General features: G+C 40.5%; 1 protein-coding gene across 1 annotated transcript; it reads right to left on the bottom strand.

The window, feature by feature from the left end:
- Positions 1-8,293: 8,293 nt before the first annotated feature.
- On the bottom strand, positions 8,294-17,429 carry LOC143332398 (uncharacterized). Its single transcript, XM_076749785.1, has 4 exons — positions 16,933-17,429; positions 12,309-15,740; positions 10,884-10,958; positions 8,294-9,012 (listed from the first exon to the last, which is right to left on the bottom strand). Exons 2-4 carry the CDS (start codon positions 15,668-15,670, stop codon positions 8,793-8,795), a joined length of 3,657 nt encoding a protein of 1,218 aa, XP_076605900.1. The 5' UTR covers positions 15,671-15,740; positions 16,933-17,429; the 3' UTR covers positions 8,294-8,792.
- Between the last annotated feature and the right edge of the window lie 1,943 nt (positions 17,430-19,372).

The raw sequence follows: 19,372 nt of genomic DNA, 5'->3' as shown, positions 1-19,372 counted from the left end.
TCAAGAGTGAAAGTTGAAGGTCCTATTTTGGAAACAGCAATTCAGATTACAGAAAGGGCTTCTGAGCATTCAAAGTCATGTGAATCTAAACGTTAAGCTGTAAGAGCTCCTCACTTTAGCTGCTGTAGTTCCATGTTTTGTAATGTTTATGTATTTATCTGAATTTGTTAGGTTGTTGATGTGCATTGATCACTTCTTTCCATTTGGTGTGTTTGTATGTGTGTGGTATCACATATGATCTTTGCCAGCCAAAGGAGTCACCCTCTTGGGGCTATAAAGGAAGTCATTACCAGACATGGAAAGTTGCTTAAGATTAAAAGTTTTAAAGAAGTATGATACTCTTTATAAGACCCACACACCATTATCACTCGTATTAACGTGGCTCCACACAGTGTTAAACATGATGGAAACAGAATATACAGACAAGACTGGAAATTGTTATGTGTGTTATGCAGGATTATTAAGCCAAATTATAACACGGTCAGGGCCACATAAAAGCCCCGGGCAACTTCCTGCTCTGTTGTATAGAAACACAGGCAGCACTCCCTCCTTCCTCTTCCATTGTGCTCTGTCATATTACATTTCCATCCTAGTGGAAGCCAATCTCTGACATCTCAGCAGATTACTGCTCCTCTAAAGCCCCTCTGGAGGACGCTCGACCCTGGGAGGAGGAGTAAGAGTAATCCCCAATCTGCCCTCTTCCTCCCCTGTTTGTCCCCAAGGAGCACTGCCAGTGCGTCTCCACGTCAAAATGAGTCATTAGTTTCGTCTGTGAATCAAACAGGCAGCAATGTTTTCATATGGAGAAACAGGGAATAGTCTGTGGTGTTTATTTTTGGTGGATATAATGGCGGTAAAGCGGTAGCACATTAATAAAACAAGCTCATATAAACAGACAAACAAATACTGACATGGGAACCGCGGTCTTCTCCATAGTTTTACCGCTGACCGGAAACTTGGCGTATCTGCTGAATTTTTTGCACATTTGGCACGAATCTGCAGGAGTTGTTTGTCCACATGTAATGAGGTCACAGCTACAACTCGCGAATCTGAGCATGCTTACTTACAACCATACTGCTGTCTCAGTGCATCCTGACCACTCCAGGATATAATCTAATTGCATATTACCCTCCCAGTCCTTCATCTGCACGGAAGCGCATATTTTTGTCCCTCACTTTTAACATTTGGTTTCCTATTTGTGATGTGACGCATTATTAAATAAACCAAATTTGAGTTTGCCCTATATTTGACCTAATTTCATATTCCCAATTGAGTGACGCAAAAATCTGCATCTACATCTAAACCGTCTTCAGCGTAGCCCCTGAGAGATGTGAAAATGGAATAAAGGGATTTATGTTACATCAGTTTATTTGACCATGTCACTCTACATTTCAGATACTACTCTTTGAATGAACCTTTTCTCAGCACTAGTGTGTAGGTGTGGAAATGATTTCCCATATATTATCTAATCTATTAACTTTGTAGGAGTTGACTTCACAATAAGGTGCCAATATGGTACAATATAATAACATATACAAATGGATAAACTAAGCTTTTTAGAAAAGAAAAAGATAGAAAAAATCTAGTATGTGGTGAAAGCCCAGTATGAAAAGTCCACTGTTAAGAAGAAGAGTGTGCTCCATAATTCCAGGAGCAGGTCTTGACTTGGCGTCCTGAGAGTTTGGATATGATTTGTTCATACACTTCTAGCACTCAGATGATGATGTAATGATTTTCACTTTCTTACAATGGCCGTACATCCTGTTAGGACGGCCAACTGGCACCGCAGCAGGAATCATGCCCAACAATGCACAAGGCTGACTTCTTCTTTCAAGGTCTGGAACGCATTAAGCAACTAATTTACAACATTATTTCTCCTTATGAATCCTTACCCACGTCATATACTGTATATATGCACATTACTAGCTGAGTTACTGTTATTACCGTTATGCAAAATTAGCATTCGTAGCTATAAAACGTGTTTAAGTTTGGTGACAAGACTCTCTTTAGTGTATAAACAAACCACACAAACAACTGAAACAGTCCCTCTGTGAATTTGAGTAATATTAGAGGTGACTAGTTTACTGCTGGCATAATTAAATCAGGGAATACACAGTGAGAATTGTTACTGTGTTTCAGTATCTTCTCTACAACACAGGAAATAGCTTACAGCAGCAGAAGCAAGTTGGAAAACAAAACTTCAGAGTCTCTGTCAAAAGTTTACACAAGTGAAAGTCATAAGCAAAGATAAAAGTACTGTTGTTATGTCTCCACAAATATTATTCCATACTAATTACAACTTATTCAGAGGATATACTGACAAAGTTCTCAAACTGACAAATCTTGAGATTTAAATATTTAAAGGGGAACTAGAATCATCTCCTCATGGTTGTATCTCTCCACCACAGTCAAGTTGCAGTTTACATCCACATCTGTCCAGACTCATATAATACATGTAATAAAGGTATTAAGTGTATATCTGGTGAAATGGAAGTTATCACTATACATGTGTGATTCTAATGGGAAACATGCTGTCTTCACTTAGGGACTATTTTTCCAGCAGAGTTAAGAGGACTGACGACGCTCAATATCAGCAGAACCAATGAGCTTGTGCTGGACTACAATGTTTCAAATATGGATGTTGCTGCAAAGAAGCCATAAATTGGGATGGTCCACACTCATCTTCAACCCAGCAGCACAGAAGAGCCAGACAATCAACACAGTTTCAAGGTGGACACCGAAGATTAGTGTCACCAATTCAGTATCTGACCAAATGTGAAATATGGCCACAGTCTCTCCTTCTGTTCCTGAGTTATGGTGTTGAATAATGGCCAGAAAAGTGTTTTAGCAGAAGACGTTGATGTCACAGTGAAGTTGACTTTTGACCTTTTGGATATAAAATGTCGTCACTTCATCATTTTGTCCTATGAGACATTTGTGTGAAACCTTGTCATTTTTTCGAATTCTTGAGTTGCGTTCCAAAAACAAGTTTTGTGACCTTTGACCACCAAATTGTAGTCATTTCATCCTTGAGTTCGACTGGACCTTTGTGCCAAATTTGAAGAAATTCCCTCAAGGTGTTCCTGAGATATCTGTTGCCGGCACAGAGCCTTTACAAAGAAACAAAGACCTGCTGACAGTTTGTCTTGATAAAAGCTACAGTGTATGTTCGGCTTGCAAAGAACCCCGCTCTTTACCCGGCCGGTCGTCAGTCACACTGAGTGCAAGATAAAGACTATTTGCATGAAAGTACAACATCAATACTCAGAGTACATTTCATTTTCTTACCAAAACAACACAAACAAAGGAAGAGGACGCTCTGCTCTTCTGTTGTTCAAACCCACGAGGGTTCAGTCCTCTACAGGGAGAAGCAGGTTTTACCAGTTAACACTGAATGTGTCGCAGCGAGGTCAGGAGCTGAAAGAGCATCTCAGAGTGTAAAACATAATCAATGATGACACTGTCAGAGCTCATTTGCAGAAAAATTCTCACTCTAAATCGACGTAAGACAGTTTGTAAAGTTCACATGAACGCCAGAATTTTAAGCCTGCTCACTTTGCTGTACATTTACGTTATGAGTGTTAGATTTGTAAAGATGAATTCATTAGCATCCTGAGGAAGTAGCAATTCACAGTTCACTGTGCTGGAAAGAAGAATAACAGGGCAATTTGCACAGGATTTCAGAAATGCCTGTCAGTGTACTGCAGGCTGCCCTGGGAGAAAAGCACTGCAGCAGAAACGAGTTTGTCCTCTCCAAAACTCTCATGGAGTGTCCGCAACATAAAAACATGCCACCTAATAGATATTAAAAGTTGCAATAGCGCGTCATGTCTAATGAGGCCTTCAGAAGAATCACAGAAATAGCATCACTCTGCGGTTGTTTCTAAATTTCAAAAGACATGGACGCCCCCCGGCCTCTTTGGGAAGACGGCCTTCCCTTTTACCTTTGCTGCTATGTGTAGCATTTATGCTGTACTGAGCTGTCAAATGATTAGCATATGTTTTACTGGATTAAAAGCATGCATGAATCATTGGTGCCACATACAGCTTTCTGTGGTTCAGAAATGCAAAAAAATGCAAATCAGCACCAGTGGCCTTTTCAGGATAGTGTGCGCGTTTGTGGCATGCTTTCAATGTGCACACAGTAATTTGATGTGGCGCTCAGAATGGCAATGTGGGTCTGTCTGCCGGTCGGTCTATCACTTTGGTCCAGACTGACATATCTCAACAACACAGACATGCTTTACGTCAGAATGTTAGCTGCAGCACCTTATCAAAGGCTCTTACCGTGTGCTCCAGATCTCATCTTTGCAGATCCTGGCTCAGTTCTCCTGTCTGCTGTTTGAGCCTGAAGTTGACTGATGTGCAAAGAATCCTTTGCCTACATGTCAACAACTATTATGTGGATCTTGTATACTATGTGGATTGCCCCGAGATTTTGTGTAGACATTCATGGTCCTCAGAGGACAAAATTCATCTGACTTTTTTCATCCTCTGACTTTACCACCATCACCTGACATTTCTGGTATTGAGTGAAAGTGTTGACAAATATTGATTAAATTTCCCTGAAATTTGGTCTACGCATTCAAATCCCATGGGATGAATTAGTCACTTTGGTTATCTTCCTTGTTCATCTAGTGCCAACATTTCAATATGTCCAGTACTTTGGTTTCTAACAGAATATCTGAAGAACGAATGACACTCCCATCAGCCTCAGCTGCGCTTGCAAACATAAGCATGATAAACTGAGGACGTAAACATGGCGAACATGTCACCGTGATTGTGCCGACATTGAAATTTTATGAAAAAATACAAAATAACTGATGTTTATTTGAATGATCCTCTTGTGTTCATATTGCTACACTGTTAGCAAACATCTGTCAATGCTTTACTTTCATAATTTAAGCAACAGAAGTAGAGCAGTGTTTCTTTCTTGCCATCTTAAAGTCTATTCATTCACTCTTTAGCTCTGTTTTTAACTAACATAAAGGTGGGTCTTTCCGGCGTGCTATACGCTCAGCATCCTTTACCAGCCTCTCGTTCACCTCAGCTCCCTGCCATTTTTCAATGCACAGGTAGTGTGAGCTGGCAGCTGCCCATGGCTTTTTATGCAGGGGCTGGTGAGAGTCATTGGACCTCAACCAGACGGACCAGTGAACCAAAATAATGAGCTGAAAGTGGCTGAGGGCTGCAGAGAGCTGCAGACAGGGGTGTTACTTTTCAGTGGTGGTGGCAGTGCTAGTAATCCTTTCACCTTACAGGGAATCATTTGATTCAAAGTTAATATCAGCAATGTTGCTTAATGGCGATTGAGGTTTTTTTTTTTTTTTCTTTTTTCTTTTTTCTTTTTTCCAGGTGGCAGTTTTTACTTGTGAAATCATAGAGCAGGCATAAAGGGACAACCAGTGCTTGATTTGTGACTGTGCAGCAAATGGAAGAGCTGTTTTATGAGAAAATATTACATGCATATGTTTTTTAATATGTTCAGCATGCACACATACATATTATATGGCTGTGTTACATATGTAACCAGTGGCATACTGGTGACATATTTCTGGAATTTGGACATATTATTTTACATACTTATATGCTAATCATGTACTGTATTGTAGAACTGAGTGCCCTCTTTACAATTTACATGCGCTAAGAAAAGGCCACATTTTACACATGGTAGAATATGGAATTAGACTTGAAGCTCATCTGCAGACCACGCAAACAGCACAGCAGCATTGATTTCGTACACATATTTGGAAAGGCTAACAGCTTAGTGTCTCAGACAATGGAGCAATAGGATCCCTTCCAAAGTCTGTTTTTCTTCCACGAAAGCTTCAAAGGAAACATACGACATTAGAGCAGAAACCAGTCCAAATGGCTGTTTGATATACAGTGTACTATACCTAAAGGCCCTTACAGCTCACAAGCAAATTTGGAGGCTACTCTGCAGGCTTTGTGAGACAGCAAATATAGAAGATGAATGTGGGTTTGAATAGACTAAATGTGTGGGTAAAGACAAACAGACAAACAACACTCAGATGCTACTTTAAGAAGTACTTCAGAAGAAGTGTGCACATCTTATTTGCACCAGCACAGCAGCTTTATTCCTGACTGGTGCTGAATCATCTCTTGAGGCATAACAGACATTTCAGCATTGATTAGGTAATTTTCCCCAATATCTGCCTCCAGCTCTACCCAGTTGGCACACTTCAAAAGAAGCAATACAGTCATATTGTTGCTGTGATTACATAACTGAACCACACTAAATGTTCCTCTGTGCCACTATGTGAATTTCACTGATACTTTTACAGCCAAAGGGGTTTGAGCTGATATTGACAAACTACTTGTATTGGAAATTTAACACTTTAATGCTCACATAGATGGCAAGTACTTTCATTTGCTGTGAAAAATATTCTCTGATTCTCTGATAATTGCAATATGTTGTCTGTTCTGTTTATGGTTTGTTTTATAGACCCATTTGTCTTTGGCTCGAGGGCTCATTGCGGTGTTGTTGCTGCAATATTGTTTAGCAGTACCACTTTTCAAAATTGGCAAGTCTTCTTGCAGAGAGCTGCAGAATCTCAGCAAGACTCTTCAGTCAAGAGTTTAGAGCTCTCTGCATAAGCAAGCATGGCTGAAGCTTGTTAATCCCATTTTCTAAGTTTGTCTATTGTCCTCTCTGTGTTCTTTTCTGCATTAATTTTGTCCTACTTAGTGAGTTTCATGAAACTATTCCTTCAAAACGAATGTTATATATAATAAGTAAATGATTATCATTACACATAAAATTTAATTTGAGTCTGATTGTAACTTCTAGCTGCAGTCAATCAAAAGAAGTCATGCTTGATTGACACTAGAAATTTTTCCTCATGCAAGAAACACTAGCAAAATTTATGGCAGAAAATCATTAAACACAGCCATTAACACACTGTGCAGCTGTCTTGGGATCATCTGGGATAGTACATGAGAGGAAATGTTGTTAACATTGATAAAAGACCCTTCATAACAACTGCATGGCACATTCAGAATATGTTGAGTATTCAAGCAGTTTAACATTTCACTCCTATAACATTTTCTCTCATTATATGTAGTTAAAATACAAAATGATTAAACAAAACAAAACAAAACAAAACAGAAATGTCATTTTTTTTTTTTTTTTAATTCCATACAGTTGTCTTCTTTGTTAGAATCTGGGGCCTACATTACCCACAGTGCAGTTTGGCTGCCAACCATTTGGTCAGAGATACAGGTGTGCTATGCTAGTTTTAGCCTCAGGCCTAGCTGAAAGCAGAGATGAGATCTGGTAAGCTCACTTCTTTTTCACACCCTCACATTTTTTCATTTTGAAACTTGCAATCTCCAGCCCCAACTGAACAGCTCCTGAGGTAATCTGCCAGACTTCATGCAGCTCCCTGTTGGGCCACAAAAGGCTTTAGATGACTGTTTTTCACATATGCAGTGGTCCTCTCCTGTGCCTGAACTACTGTAAACACACACTGAAGGGCTGCTGATTTATGATTGACATTATTTAAGATTATTGGCTATTGTCTGAACATTGCAGCTCTGTCTGCAAACGTGCTATTTCTAGTTCAAAAACACATTCCCTTAAAGAAGTTGAACGTATCTTGATGGCATACCTGCATGAGGCAGCACAGCTGTTATACTCGCAATAGACCCGCATTTCCCTCTGGTATCATTGCTGCAAGAATTTCATTCTCAGATGCTATTATTTCTTTTTAGAGGTGTTTTAATTAAAGTATTTCCAGCTCAAAAGGGAATATCACAATCTTTGCTTGACTTACTGCTCAAATAAACTGTAAGTTCCTCCTTCCTCATAAGTTTTTATGCAAAATTTCTCAAAATCCCATGGTCCCCTTGCATTGATAGTTTATGAAACAATCCACAAGGTTTTGTTTCATGTTGCTGGATCCATGAGTGTGTTCATGGATTTGTGCATACACCCATGAACATTTTGATTTTGACTCACGCTTCATTGCAGCCTTTCGTCATGTAATTGTTTTACTCAGAAACCTTTTATGAAGTTCAGATTGTTTGGGGATTTGGAGACCATCAGCACAATTGGCAAAGGCATAATGAATGTTTCTCTATGTTCGCCACTCTTGTGGCTAGTTTGCAGGTCTGGAAAGGTTTAGATGCACTGAGGCTGTGTGTCTTAGCTCAACATTTGTCTTCATTTCATTCATAAAGGGTACAAAGAGAAGTTTAGCATTCAGAATTAAACAAAACTCAGGGCAAATGAACAGATTTACAGACAAACAGTCAGAAAAATCTGCTTTATTTTCTCATTTTAAAATTATTCCATTCGAAAACTTGTCTTACACTGCACATTTAGTCTGAGGAGAAGCAGGTAAGGGGACAGCAGGTAACTGAAGGGGAAACATGACATCAACTGGAACTCAGTGTGCATTAATCATAACAATTCAGAGAGAACAGAATCTCATATGTAAAATTAGATAAAGAAATCTGCGGCTGTGGTTCTCCATACGTTTCAAGCAGGAATGTGGACAACAAAATAACATTAACTTTCAAAAGTGAAATTCCCTATGGATGATACTAGCTGAAGGTCACAAAGATCAGGGGGAAATTTCAGTGCAAAATCCTGCTTATAAGCTTTGACAATGTGCAGGAGAGTGGAACTCTACTGGGTAAGACTCTAATTCAAAGTAATCTCACTCTATGGGAAGGAAGGGAATAATAGGAGTCCTCTGCAAAGGCTTCTGCTGGTCACTTGTAACACAGGCTTATGGCTATTAAACAGCACACATGTATTGTTAGGTCTATACTTGCTGGATTTTCCTGGGCAGCCATTTGAACAGAGTCTTGCACAGCTTTTTGCCTTTCACCTTTGACTTTGATAAGTTCTTAATGATGACGCTTCTGAGCAGGCTAAAGTTCAGGGGCTGGGATAGGTGCATGGAGAAGGCATTATTTCCTCTTGCTGAATGATTCAGAACCTCCAAGAAGCGTCTTTCCTGCTGCCTGAAGTCATACTCCACACTAGACAGACAGACACACAGACACAGAGCCCAAAATGACTAAAACCCAAACACAACAGATGTGACACAACACAGCATGTATAAAATTCAGCTCTTGCCAAAGGACGCAAATGAACGCTCAGGTGTGTCAGGTCTGCATTCCGGCTTATTTATTTATTTTATTATGGATCAAGCTTTTTTAGCTACAGTTCACTTTGCTTTGTGTGGTGCTCCTCATGTGGGAAGCTTTGTGCTTGTCAGACTTCAAAGTGGTTGATTGGTTTTGGCAGAAAGACATTCCCCGGCAGGGTATCTTTCTTTCTTTCTTTCTTTCTTTCTTTCTTTCTTTCTTTCTGTCTAAAGGTGCACACGTCGTGTTCAAATATCCTTATCTTCCACTTGGCCTTTAAGGACCAGATGCCAACACACACCAGTCAGCAAATCAACTTACGCAACATCTTTTTGTCATGCAAAAGGGGTTTTGAAAATAAGTAGATCAAGAGGAATGTTTTGAATATTTCAAGATAAGGACCATTTCAGGTTTTGCTTTGTAGAGCATGAAGCATTTTTCTTTTCCAAAAAAAATGATGAGAAGACGTTTGGATTTCTTAGGCTCTCTTAGCCTCTTTTCCACGTACAGTATTTCTGGGGTAATTGGTTTTTATTCGTATGTCTTCTATTGCGTCCACCTAATGCAACATTTCAACTAATGGGTGCAAACCAGTCGGAATATTACAGCTAACAGCTAGTCTATGATAAGTCTTAATACGCTTCATTTTATATCAATAACAATATCTTTCTTTAATTAAACAAAAATTACAGTTTTTCTTCTGTGAGGATTTACCATACATGCTCAACTCTAACAACAATCTTTATTATTATTGTCAAAAAGGAAGATTTAAACTGTTTTTCTTAAAACTGCTGCAGGATGTGAAAATATGAAAATGCAAAAGGCTTCATTTTAAGATAATTTTGCTAAATTCCACAGCGTTTTACAGCTCGACTCATCTGCTGAAATATTTTCTTTCAATATGAAATGACATCACCTTGTCTGCACATTAACAATGCTCACAATAACTTAAGCTCAGTCAAAAATCATTATGCAGGCTGCTTGGGCACAACTTGTTCCTCTTTGCCAGCTTGAATTTTAGTGAAACTCAATCTCCATAAATCTGCTGTGCGAATAGATTGACTCACATACATTCACAGCTTAAATATGACACTTATTCCAAAAGATTTATGGTTTGCTTAGAGAGGAAAATGTAATCTCCCTATGTATTCTGAGCAAGAAACAAATGAGCAGTGCAGAGCTTTTCATTTGGTAAGCTGCCCGTACAGCAAGTCATTAATTCTCAGTGAAGTGAAGTGAGCAGGCTGGCAGACAACTGCCTGGCAACTGAACTAGCAAATGGACTCAACCTTGTTGAATTGTGTGTCTCATGCACAAAGGAAAGTTTAAATAAAATCTAAATTCTGTCCATGAATGAAGTGATACATAGTCCCACTGCTGCATACGTCCAAGTGCTTAGTAAAGTAGTTCTGGATATGTTGAAATCCATGTTAGTTTACTTTTTTTTTAATTCATATATAGTAATATAAATGCTCATCTTATCAAGTAGCGTCATTCTAAAATATCAATTTCATTTTAATTTTCCATTTTATTTTATTATTATTGTTTTTTAAATATCTCACTTGGTCCAACTTTATCTACATGAAAGCTCCCTGCTCCAGCCTATAATCAGCGCAAAGCAGTTTCGTACTGTATACCTATTCCTAATGTTCTGCAACCACAGTTTTCTATTTGAGCAACAGTTGAATTCTACAGCTGCTCTGATCTCTTATCAGTTCAAACATTGCATGCAGGCAAAATTGACAATTGCGCTACTATCTCACCTGTAGACAATACAAGCAGTCCTCTGGCAGGTTGAGCAGTTTTTGAGGTCCTGTCCAGTTTTGTAGCATCGCCAACTAGGATAACAGAAAATCAATTAAATTGCATACGGTAAATAACAGCAATTTCCCAAACTCCCTTCCTTTTCAGATTCACAATTTAATATTCTCTGCACTCATCCTGTGTGTCTGATATTCATTCAGGCTTCTGTCTGCAGCAATGAGCTGCATAACATGCATTATGTCAGACATCAGTCGGTTATTAGGAGTTGGTTATTCTGAAACATGACCTCAGAGGCAGTCACAACTTATTAGCACACTACAGTGGGTGAGAATGATTGACAGAGACACATTGCCAGAAGGCGGTTTTAATTCCTGTTATTTGTCCCTGAAGAATTATATGGCTAAATAAATCTCTCTGAGACGTGCCCTCTTGAAATGCCCAACTAGGTTTCTGTCACACTCAGGCACACATTCACAGACCTGTTTGCAAACTTGTAACAATGTTAAAACCTGACGTCATCACGCTACAATCCTGGATTTATGGGACATTTATAGTGTCATAGTCATAACAACTGAACAGTATGTTCGCCTTCAAAAGGCCTTTCTGCAGCGTGTTACATCATATTTGATAAATGGTACAAATCATAATTTGTCTCGCTTGTTCAGGTTCATTTTCAATGTTCAGTGTCCATAATTAGTGGTTCAGTGTTGCAGTAAGTCAATACTTGACATTTTTGCTGCATCTAAATGAATTAACTGTTGCACAGATTATATTTATGTTCTTGAATGCATCAGACAGGAGGACGATAGATGTGCCAAACATGCTCTGACATAATTTGTCATCTTGCTATTTTCCAATTTAATTGGGGTGTAGAACTAAACTGATCTCTGTACTGTATCTGTTACAAAATATGTCTTTTCTACCCTGAACAGTATATCTTCATGTGCAAACTGCTTATCATTATTATTGTCATCAGAGTAACCACTAGTGTCTCCACTAAACTATGGATTAACACTCTCATCCATATATACATGTACTTACACAAATACACATAGAAAGACTTTTTTGGATTGAAACACAGTGCAGTTTGCCAATGAATGACAAACTTACTGAGTGGTTCCAGTAAATGCAAGTGATGACTCACTGGAAAGTCAAAGATCAGCACTGCAGGACAGCTTTTAAAGTAATTCCCTGGACCAAATTCTGGCAAACAGCTATACCTGTCCTGGACTGAATTTAGAGTACATCAATAGTCATATCTGACCCAGCAGGTGTTGTTTTGGAGTTAGACTATATGTTAAATGTTTAATGAGCCTCAAGGAATCTGTATGTAACACAAGTTAAACATTACTTTCCACTGAAGTCATTTCACCTGCCCTACTACACACACACACACACACACACACACACACACACCTTCTTACCCGCTGGTTGGAGTATGACACGTCTCCAGGTCATGGATAATGTTAAGCAGAGTAGTGATCCTGTCCTTGTTGGCTGCCAGGCTGGCCTCCACTGTCTCCAGCCTCTGCTGTAGGGCTGCTGATTTGCAGCACTGTGGGGAAGGAGGCAGCAACAGGGCTGCATCAGCTGGGTGGGAGTGAGCCAGGCTGGCGTCCTCTGGGCACGACTGAGGGGGAGCAGAGCTAAACTCTGAATCCGGTCTAGCGATTGCCTCGGCCTTGCAGGACTGGAGGCGGGGATGGGACGCCAAGTGCATTGTTGATGATGGCAATATGGAACTACATTCAGGGCCTGTGTGTGCACACAGCTCTCCTTTGCTGTTAGAAGGGGCTGGTGCGGTGAATGAAAGCTCTGGACTTGTGTGTGCATGTGATAGTGATGAGGTATCTGAAACAGAGTTTTGGTGGACTGAAGTTTTGGTGACGGGGTAGACATGTGCACTACTGTTTTCCTCTGATGAGATAATGGGCTCAGAGTTTGTTTGTGCTACAGCAGAAGCTGTTGGGTTATTGGGATGTGTCTGCTTATCTCCGGTGGATTTCAGCTTAATATTTGCATGCCTGACTGATATACCCATGGCAAACTTTTCTGTATTTAAATTTGTCTCCTGGGTTGTTTTTACTGGTGGGCATGTAGCAGAGTGCCCCTCATGCTCCGTTTCTGTGTATCCTTGATAATGTGCAAGCCTTTGTTGTTTTGTGTTTATGCAACCCTGCAGACAAGAGCTGCTTGACTTAATTAGGGAAATGTAATTCTGAAGGCTAGTGACCTGTGATAGATTTGAATTTTCATGGCGTTTTGACTCATACACAACTAATTCATTGATTAGATTACGACTGGATTTCTTTTTGTTAGTGTTGTATGATTCCAGCTTGGAAATAATGGTCAATTTGGGATTGCTTGCATCACTGCCTCTGTTATGATGTTTTGACACATTTAGCGACTCAGATAAAGCAGCTGGAGTTGCTGTGGAGTCTTTTTCCTGATTGGAAACAGCACCGCATAAACCAGTTTGATCACTGGTTTGAGTTCTGCTGTCTGTTGCTTGTGTGTGACCTGACTGATTTGTGTGTGGCACATCATTACGACTGAGGTCTCTGCTGTGTTGTGTTGTGTCTTCTGATTGAAGTGAACTTGTACCTGATCCACAGACATTCCTTTGGTTTTCTGTCAATGCAGTTGAGGATGTGGTTGCTGCGGATGGTGAATTTCTCAGATTGATTGAGGAGTTCCTGAGGGCTATATTTTTGTATAGAGTGCCACTACATGTAGATATGGGAGCTGCACTTGAAAGAAACCTCGCTCTTGAGTCTAGCGGTTTTGTTGCATTAGGAGCTGCATTTAGTGATGCTGTAGAAACATAAAGTGCAGGTTCAGAATTTGAGTGGGTTGGTTGAATGAGGTGAATTTGTGTAGCTGCAGATGTATGTTTTGTGCTGGTGTGCGTCATTTGATCTGAATTAGAGTTATGATTCAAAGTGCTCTGTGGGACAACAGTGCTGAGAGGTGGATGTGGTGTAGTTGTGTGGAGTGTACTAGCAAAGGTGGAGAATCCAGTCGAGTTCACTGCAGTGTCAATCAAAGATGCTTTACCTGGTGGTTTGCTGTCAGTGTTTGAAGGTGGCTTGACTTGTGGATTACGACATGAATTGGGTGAAGTACATGGCGGACTTGCAGGTGTCGGTTGTGCAGTTATTTCCAGGTTATGAATGGGGTGTAATGCGTTGGCTGCCGGCACAGAGGGACATTCTGGGGTCTTTTGCGGGCTATTACTTGTATTTGTTGCTATTTTTGCTCGTGCTACTTGTGTAGAGTGCACGGTCTCATGTTGAGCATTCACAATGTTAGCGGGTACACTTTGCGTGGACATCAGTGCAGTATTAAAGGTTGTGGTAGTTTTGTGTGTGTTGGTAATGGATGTGTTCTCTGGTCCTGCAGCTGTAGTGTACAAATGAGGAGGTGGTGACAGAGTATTTTCAGGTGTAGCATGTACAGATACACATACATTTTGAGGCACATTATGTTGTGTGGAGTTGTGTTGCAGTAATTTGAAGGGCTTGGGATAAGTGTGTGAATGTGGGTTGTTTGGTTTGGTAGCTGTGGCCATCTGCGGAGTCAATGTAAGACTCGTTGGTCGGTGGATCTTACCGTCCTGAGATGATTTTATGAAAGAGTTTGTACTGCAGTCATCTTGTCTCGTTTCAATAGTTGCTTTAGTGACAGTGATGGTTTTAGCATGTAGTATGGTTGTGGGTTGGGTGGATGTTGCATCACCGGCACCATGTGTCTGTGACAAATTGACCAAATTGCTCCTAGAGTGCACCGGGCATGCTGGGTGTGGTGTTTTTCGGTACTTTAGTTCTTCACTGAGATATAACAGTTGTGGATTGACTGTAATGTGTGTTCTTTTGTCTCTGTTTGTGATGCTCTCAGAGATTTCATGATGGCTTGGCTGAAGGGTTTTTTCAACATGGGGCATGTGGAAATGCGTGGTGGTTGACAGCGAGGTGAGGACCTTCTCTCCAAGGCAAGCATTAGCAATAGAGCTTTTCTCTCCCAAAGTGACAACTCCAGTGTTTGCAGACTGTCTCCCACCACAATGGCTGCATATTTTTTGTGGCATACTGAAAGGTCGAGCAGTAGATAACGGCTGCGTCTTCCCAGCCTGCTCTGCATCATGACCTTGCGGTCTGGTTTGGTTTCTTCCATGAGAGGCTGCATTCTTTACAGGCTCTGCTTCATCATTATCAACGCTAATTCCACCAATCGCCTCTGAATCGACCACGCTGCCGTTGGTATAGCGGGTAGCAGATTTCAATTTAGGCCTGACACTGCTTACATTCCCTGCAAAGTGTGGGTTGGTCTTGATTGCCCTGGCATAGCAATAAGTCCCACCACTGTTCCACTGACTGCAGGTCACATCCTTCGAGGCCTCACCTCCAAGTGCTTTGAAAGTCACTTCCTTTTTGGTCTTGGATTCCCCACTTTTCTGCTTTAAAATAGCCCTTTTCTCCTTGTCACTCTTTGTTAGCAGTAATAGCTCCCTGTGCTCTGTTTCCTTGGTAATATCGCTGTTGGGTGTTTGAGTAATGTTATCTGATGCCGTAGAGAGTGTATCAGTTAGCTGTACACTGTGCTGGGTAGGTGGTCTGCTTATCCCTGGGGATGTCTGAACACCAACGCTGTTCTGAGGTCCCCACGTCTGCAGCAGGGCTCCTCCGGTTCTGTCTCCTCCTGTTGTCCTCCAACCACGCACTCCAACCAGGGCAGGGACACCTAAAACTGGAACTGGTGTTGTCAGGTCAGCTGCTCGTCTCCCCATCTCTTGTCTGACTGACTCAAAAGTCTGATAATTCAAGAGAGCAGTTGTGTATCCGCACCATTACATCCGTCTAAAAGGAAGAGAGGAACAAGTTTAGAGTGTGAGGCATTTGAGATGGTGCTGTGAAAGAAATCCATGAGTAAGCAGGACAAGTTGAAACAATGCACAGAGCTAGAACTGAGACAAGGAAGTGCTTCAGTGCTGCAGAAATGAAGGATAACTAGAGTTGTCAAAAATCAATTGCAGATTTGAGATAAGCCAAAAAAAATTATACTCTCATTGTTAAACTTTCCTAACATGGTGTGAGTGGTCAAGAGACAGGAATGGCATTCTGTTAATGCTGATAGAAAGAGGAGGCTGTTGCTGTGAAAGCAATTGTTCTATATGATATTAGCATTTCAAACGTGCTGCACACATCCCCTCTCAATGTCTGACAGCACAAAGAATAATTTATTTGTTGAATAAAATTCAAAACGTAGCTCCTGTGGTGAACTCGCTCTCCTCTCTCGCTGAAATGTTTGTCATAGCAAGCAGCTTCCACTGTGTTGTCCTCCACATTCAGCTCACCTTGGGAAGAGGCCATAATGTATACACTGATGCTACACTATAGACATCATTAAGCTCAGCGTGCATTTAGCTGGAACACCCTTTCACAGAGGTGGCATTTCGTGTGTGCGTGCATGTGTCCATACCACCCATGAATGTGCCAGTTTCCTTGTGTGTGCAGGAGGTCATTTTAATGATTTACGCAACAACAGTTCAGTCAACAACAGGGAGGTAATGTGTGGATTTTCGCATATGGACAAGCATTTGATTATTATACATTAAAAAAAACAAAACAAAACAGCGTGTGTTGGTGCTTGCAAGCTTTGATTTATGTCATAAATTTCAAGCAAACACATTCTGACAAGGCTCCCTTCAACCCCCCCCCCCCCCCCCCCCCCCCCTCCAACAGCCTTCATCCAGGGATGTCAAAATTGCAAAAAGAGCATTTAGTCATCTATTATTTTGGTCGTTGTGTCATCGAATGTTACATGAGCTCAGTCAAGTGACCTATGTCTGGTGTCACCCTCTCAACGCTAAGTGACAACTGTACTGCCCCATTAATACACCTTTAAATCCCCCTTTGCACATTAAAAATGATGCATATTCTTGCCGTGCCACACACTTTTTGAGTTGTCAGGACGAAAGAAAAGAGCTGTTTCTGGCTTCAGCAGCATTGCTACCTAATATGTGTTTGTGATTCTGTTTAGCAGGCATACCTGAGTGTTTGTTTGATCCGGCTAAAAGATGTCTTGGATTCTTGAGTCCAAATGTCAGGAGCTAGTTTTCCGCCTTCTGTTGTATGTCCTCAGAGGTCCTCAAGGTTTGGAGTGACTTTGTCTTCATGTCTTAGATCCCTTGGTGGTAGGATTCAAACTCAAAGGAGTCTGCAGGCAGTCAGTTCTGCAAAGCAGTGGTGCTTAATGAGCCCTCTTTTCTACTGCTCAGATTCTGAAGTAATCTACCTTTTATTGATCAGGCATAAAGCCAAGCCGTGTCCTCATTGTATCCCTCTGTCCTCTTGTTTTGGTCCTGCTGCTCCATGCTCACTCCATAATCACAACACAGCAGTATGCTACAGTATGCTGCCCTCCAACACACTCTGTCCTACTATGTCTTGCCTTTTTACCTCCTCCTCCTCCTCTCTTCCTCTATCTCTCTCACACCTCTCCCTCTCCCTTATTTCTGTCACTACCCTCCTTCCCAGCATTCATGTATCCTGATCTACAGCTGGGTGGAGAAAGAGAGCAAGGGAGAGAGAGAGAGAGAGAGAGAGAGAGAGAGAGAGAGAGAGAGGGAGGAAGTGACTTGCAGCAGTGGTGTAGGGACTGTGTGTAAATTACCATGCAAGTTAAAAAGCAGGAAAATCCACCGACAGATGTTTTAAAGCAAAGTAAATGTAAACAAAGGTTTGTTGGCTGAGGAGTTAATAGAAAAAAATAAGAGTGAGAAAATCATTTTACCTGAACTCTATGCAGTATTTTTTTGAACAATTACAGTATCTCAAGAATATCACGTTAAACAAGACATATTCATTTCAAATGGCTATGTGCTATCAGGAATCACTTTATTGGCAGTTACTTAAAAAGTGAGATTTACATGCAAATGGTTTATATATGATCTGCTCTCAAACCAAATGCTTACATTTGTGCAACAGTACCAATAAAATCCCTCTCATGCTGTTGCATATAATCTCATGCATATAATCTGTACAGAAATGACAACGGTTTCATTGTATACAGGACTAAATAAGTGTAGAATAATATGCATTAATTTACAATTATCGTCATTCCTCTCATTTTTTATCTACATTGTGACTGCTGTCTTGTAAGGCTACAAGTGTGACAGCAAGGGCAGCAGGGTTTTTTAATTTTAACCGATCAATAATTAAATTTCAGTTGCCAGTAAATTAGTAGTAAATTACAGTTGCCAATATTGCAAGTGAATTAATAGAAACAAATTAGACTACCTCTGTTGCAACAAAAAATAATTACCATTTTCTTCTCGCACAGTGTTTCCATCAAAAATAAATGGCCTGCAGCACATTAAAATGAGACTGTATGTAGGGGCTTGTCAGTAATCGCCACACTCTCGTGATCAGTAGTGAAAGTACAGCCCTTCCAAACTGTCCCACGGTGAGCTCTGTCACATTGAATTCTTGTTCTGGGCCTTAACACCAAACAAAAGAGGAGTCTGTTTCAGGACTCGTGTGAAAGTAACAATCAGAGCTCATTAAGCCAAAGTCAGTAAAAGTCAGGACGAACCTACTTTTTTTAACTCACTCATTTTGAAATCCTCCATCAACTCACTGTATGACAGCTCTTCACAACAATTAGTGGGCTTATTGAATCCTAGTCTGGAGCATGTTTAATTAGAGTGACCTTTCTGCTTCCTTTAAAGGGAACCCTTTTAAAAGTCTGTTCAAAATGGAAATTAGGCTATTTACAGAGAAATTTACAAGCAAACAGAGAAAAGATTCACTTTATAGTCTCATTCAATGTATTTAATGAAACAACATTATATGCTGGGATTACAGTCAGCCTTTGTCTATGACATCTGGGCTACTTTTCGGCCAACTGGAAATGTGCAGTTGTCCATTCTAATATGACTTACTCTGTTTACTCTTTTCTGGTCCCAGGTCACTTCTTCATTGTGGTTTATTCAGACTTGATTACCTCACTGGAACACTGTGATGTTATCATTTTGACGACTCCTATCGACTTAGCTGTAGACGTTATACAGACTGTCTTCATGTTCTTGTGGTATAATCTGATAGGTTATATAAATGTTTCATGTCATTTGTTATCAGAGAGCATCTTCTCAAAGAGCAGGTTTACATAATTTGACAGCAGTTATCAGTTATTAGTAATTGATCAAATCTACAGTTATAGCGTTGAAAGAGGTTCATAATTTAGGATGTCTGAGTGTGCTGAGTTGAGTAGATTGCACTCATATTCCATCACTGCAGCCCTCGGGAACCTGAGGCTGACTTTGTGAATAGGAAATTGCTCCATTGCCTCAAGGTGATTACACAGTATCAGTGTATCAGTGGCAAAGCCTACTGTGCATTAATAAAATGGCACAGAAGTTGTAGTGTCACTGTCTGTTTTACATTTATTCATCCCAACAGTTTGTTCTTTACAGAAGTGTTTAAATGTT

The sequence above is a fragment of the Chaetodon auriga genome, chromosome 15 (assembly GCF_051107435.1).
Source record: "Chaetodon auriga isolate fChaAug3 chromosome 15, fChaAug3.hap1, whole genome shotgun sequence".
Lineage (NCBI taxonomy): Eukaryota > Metazoa > Chordata > Actinopteri > Chaetodontiformes > Chaetodontidae > Chaetodon > Chaetodon auriga.
This window is presented reverse-complemented; position numbering and strand designations above follow the sequence as displayed.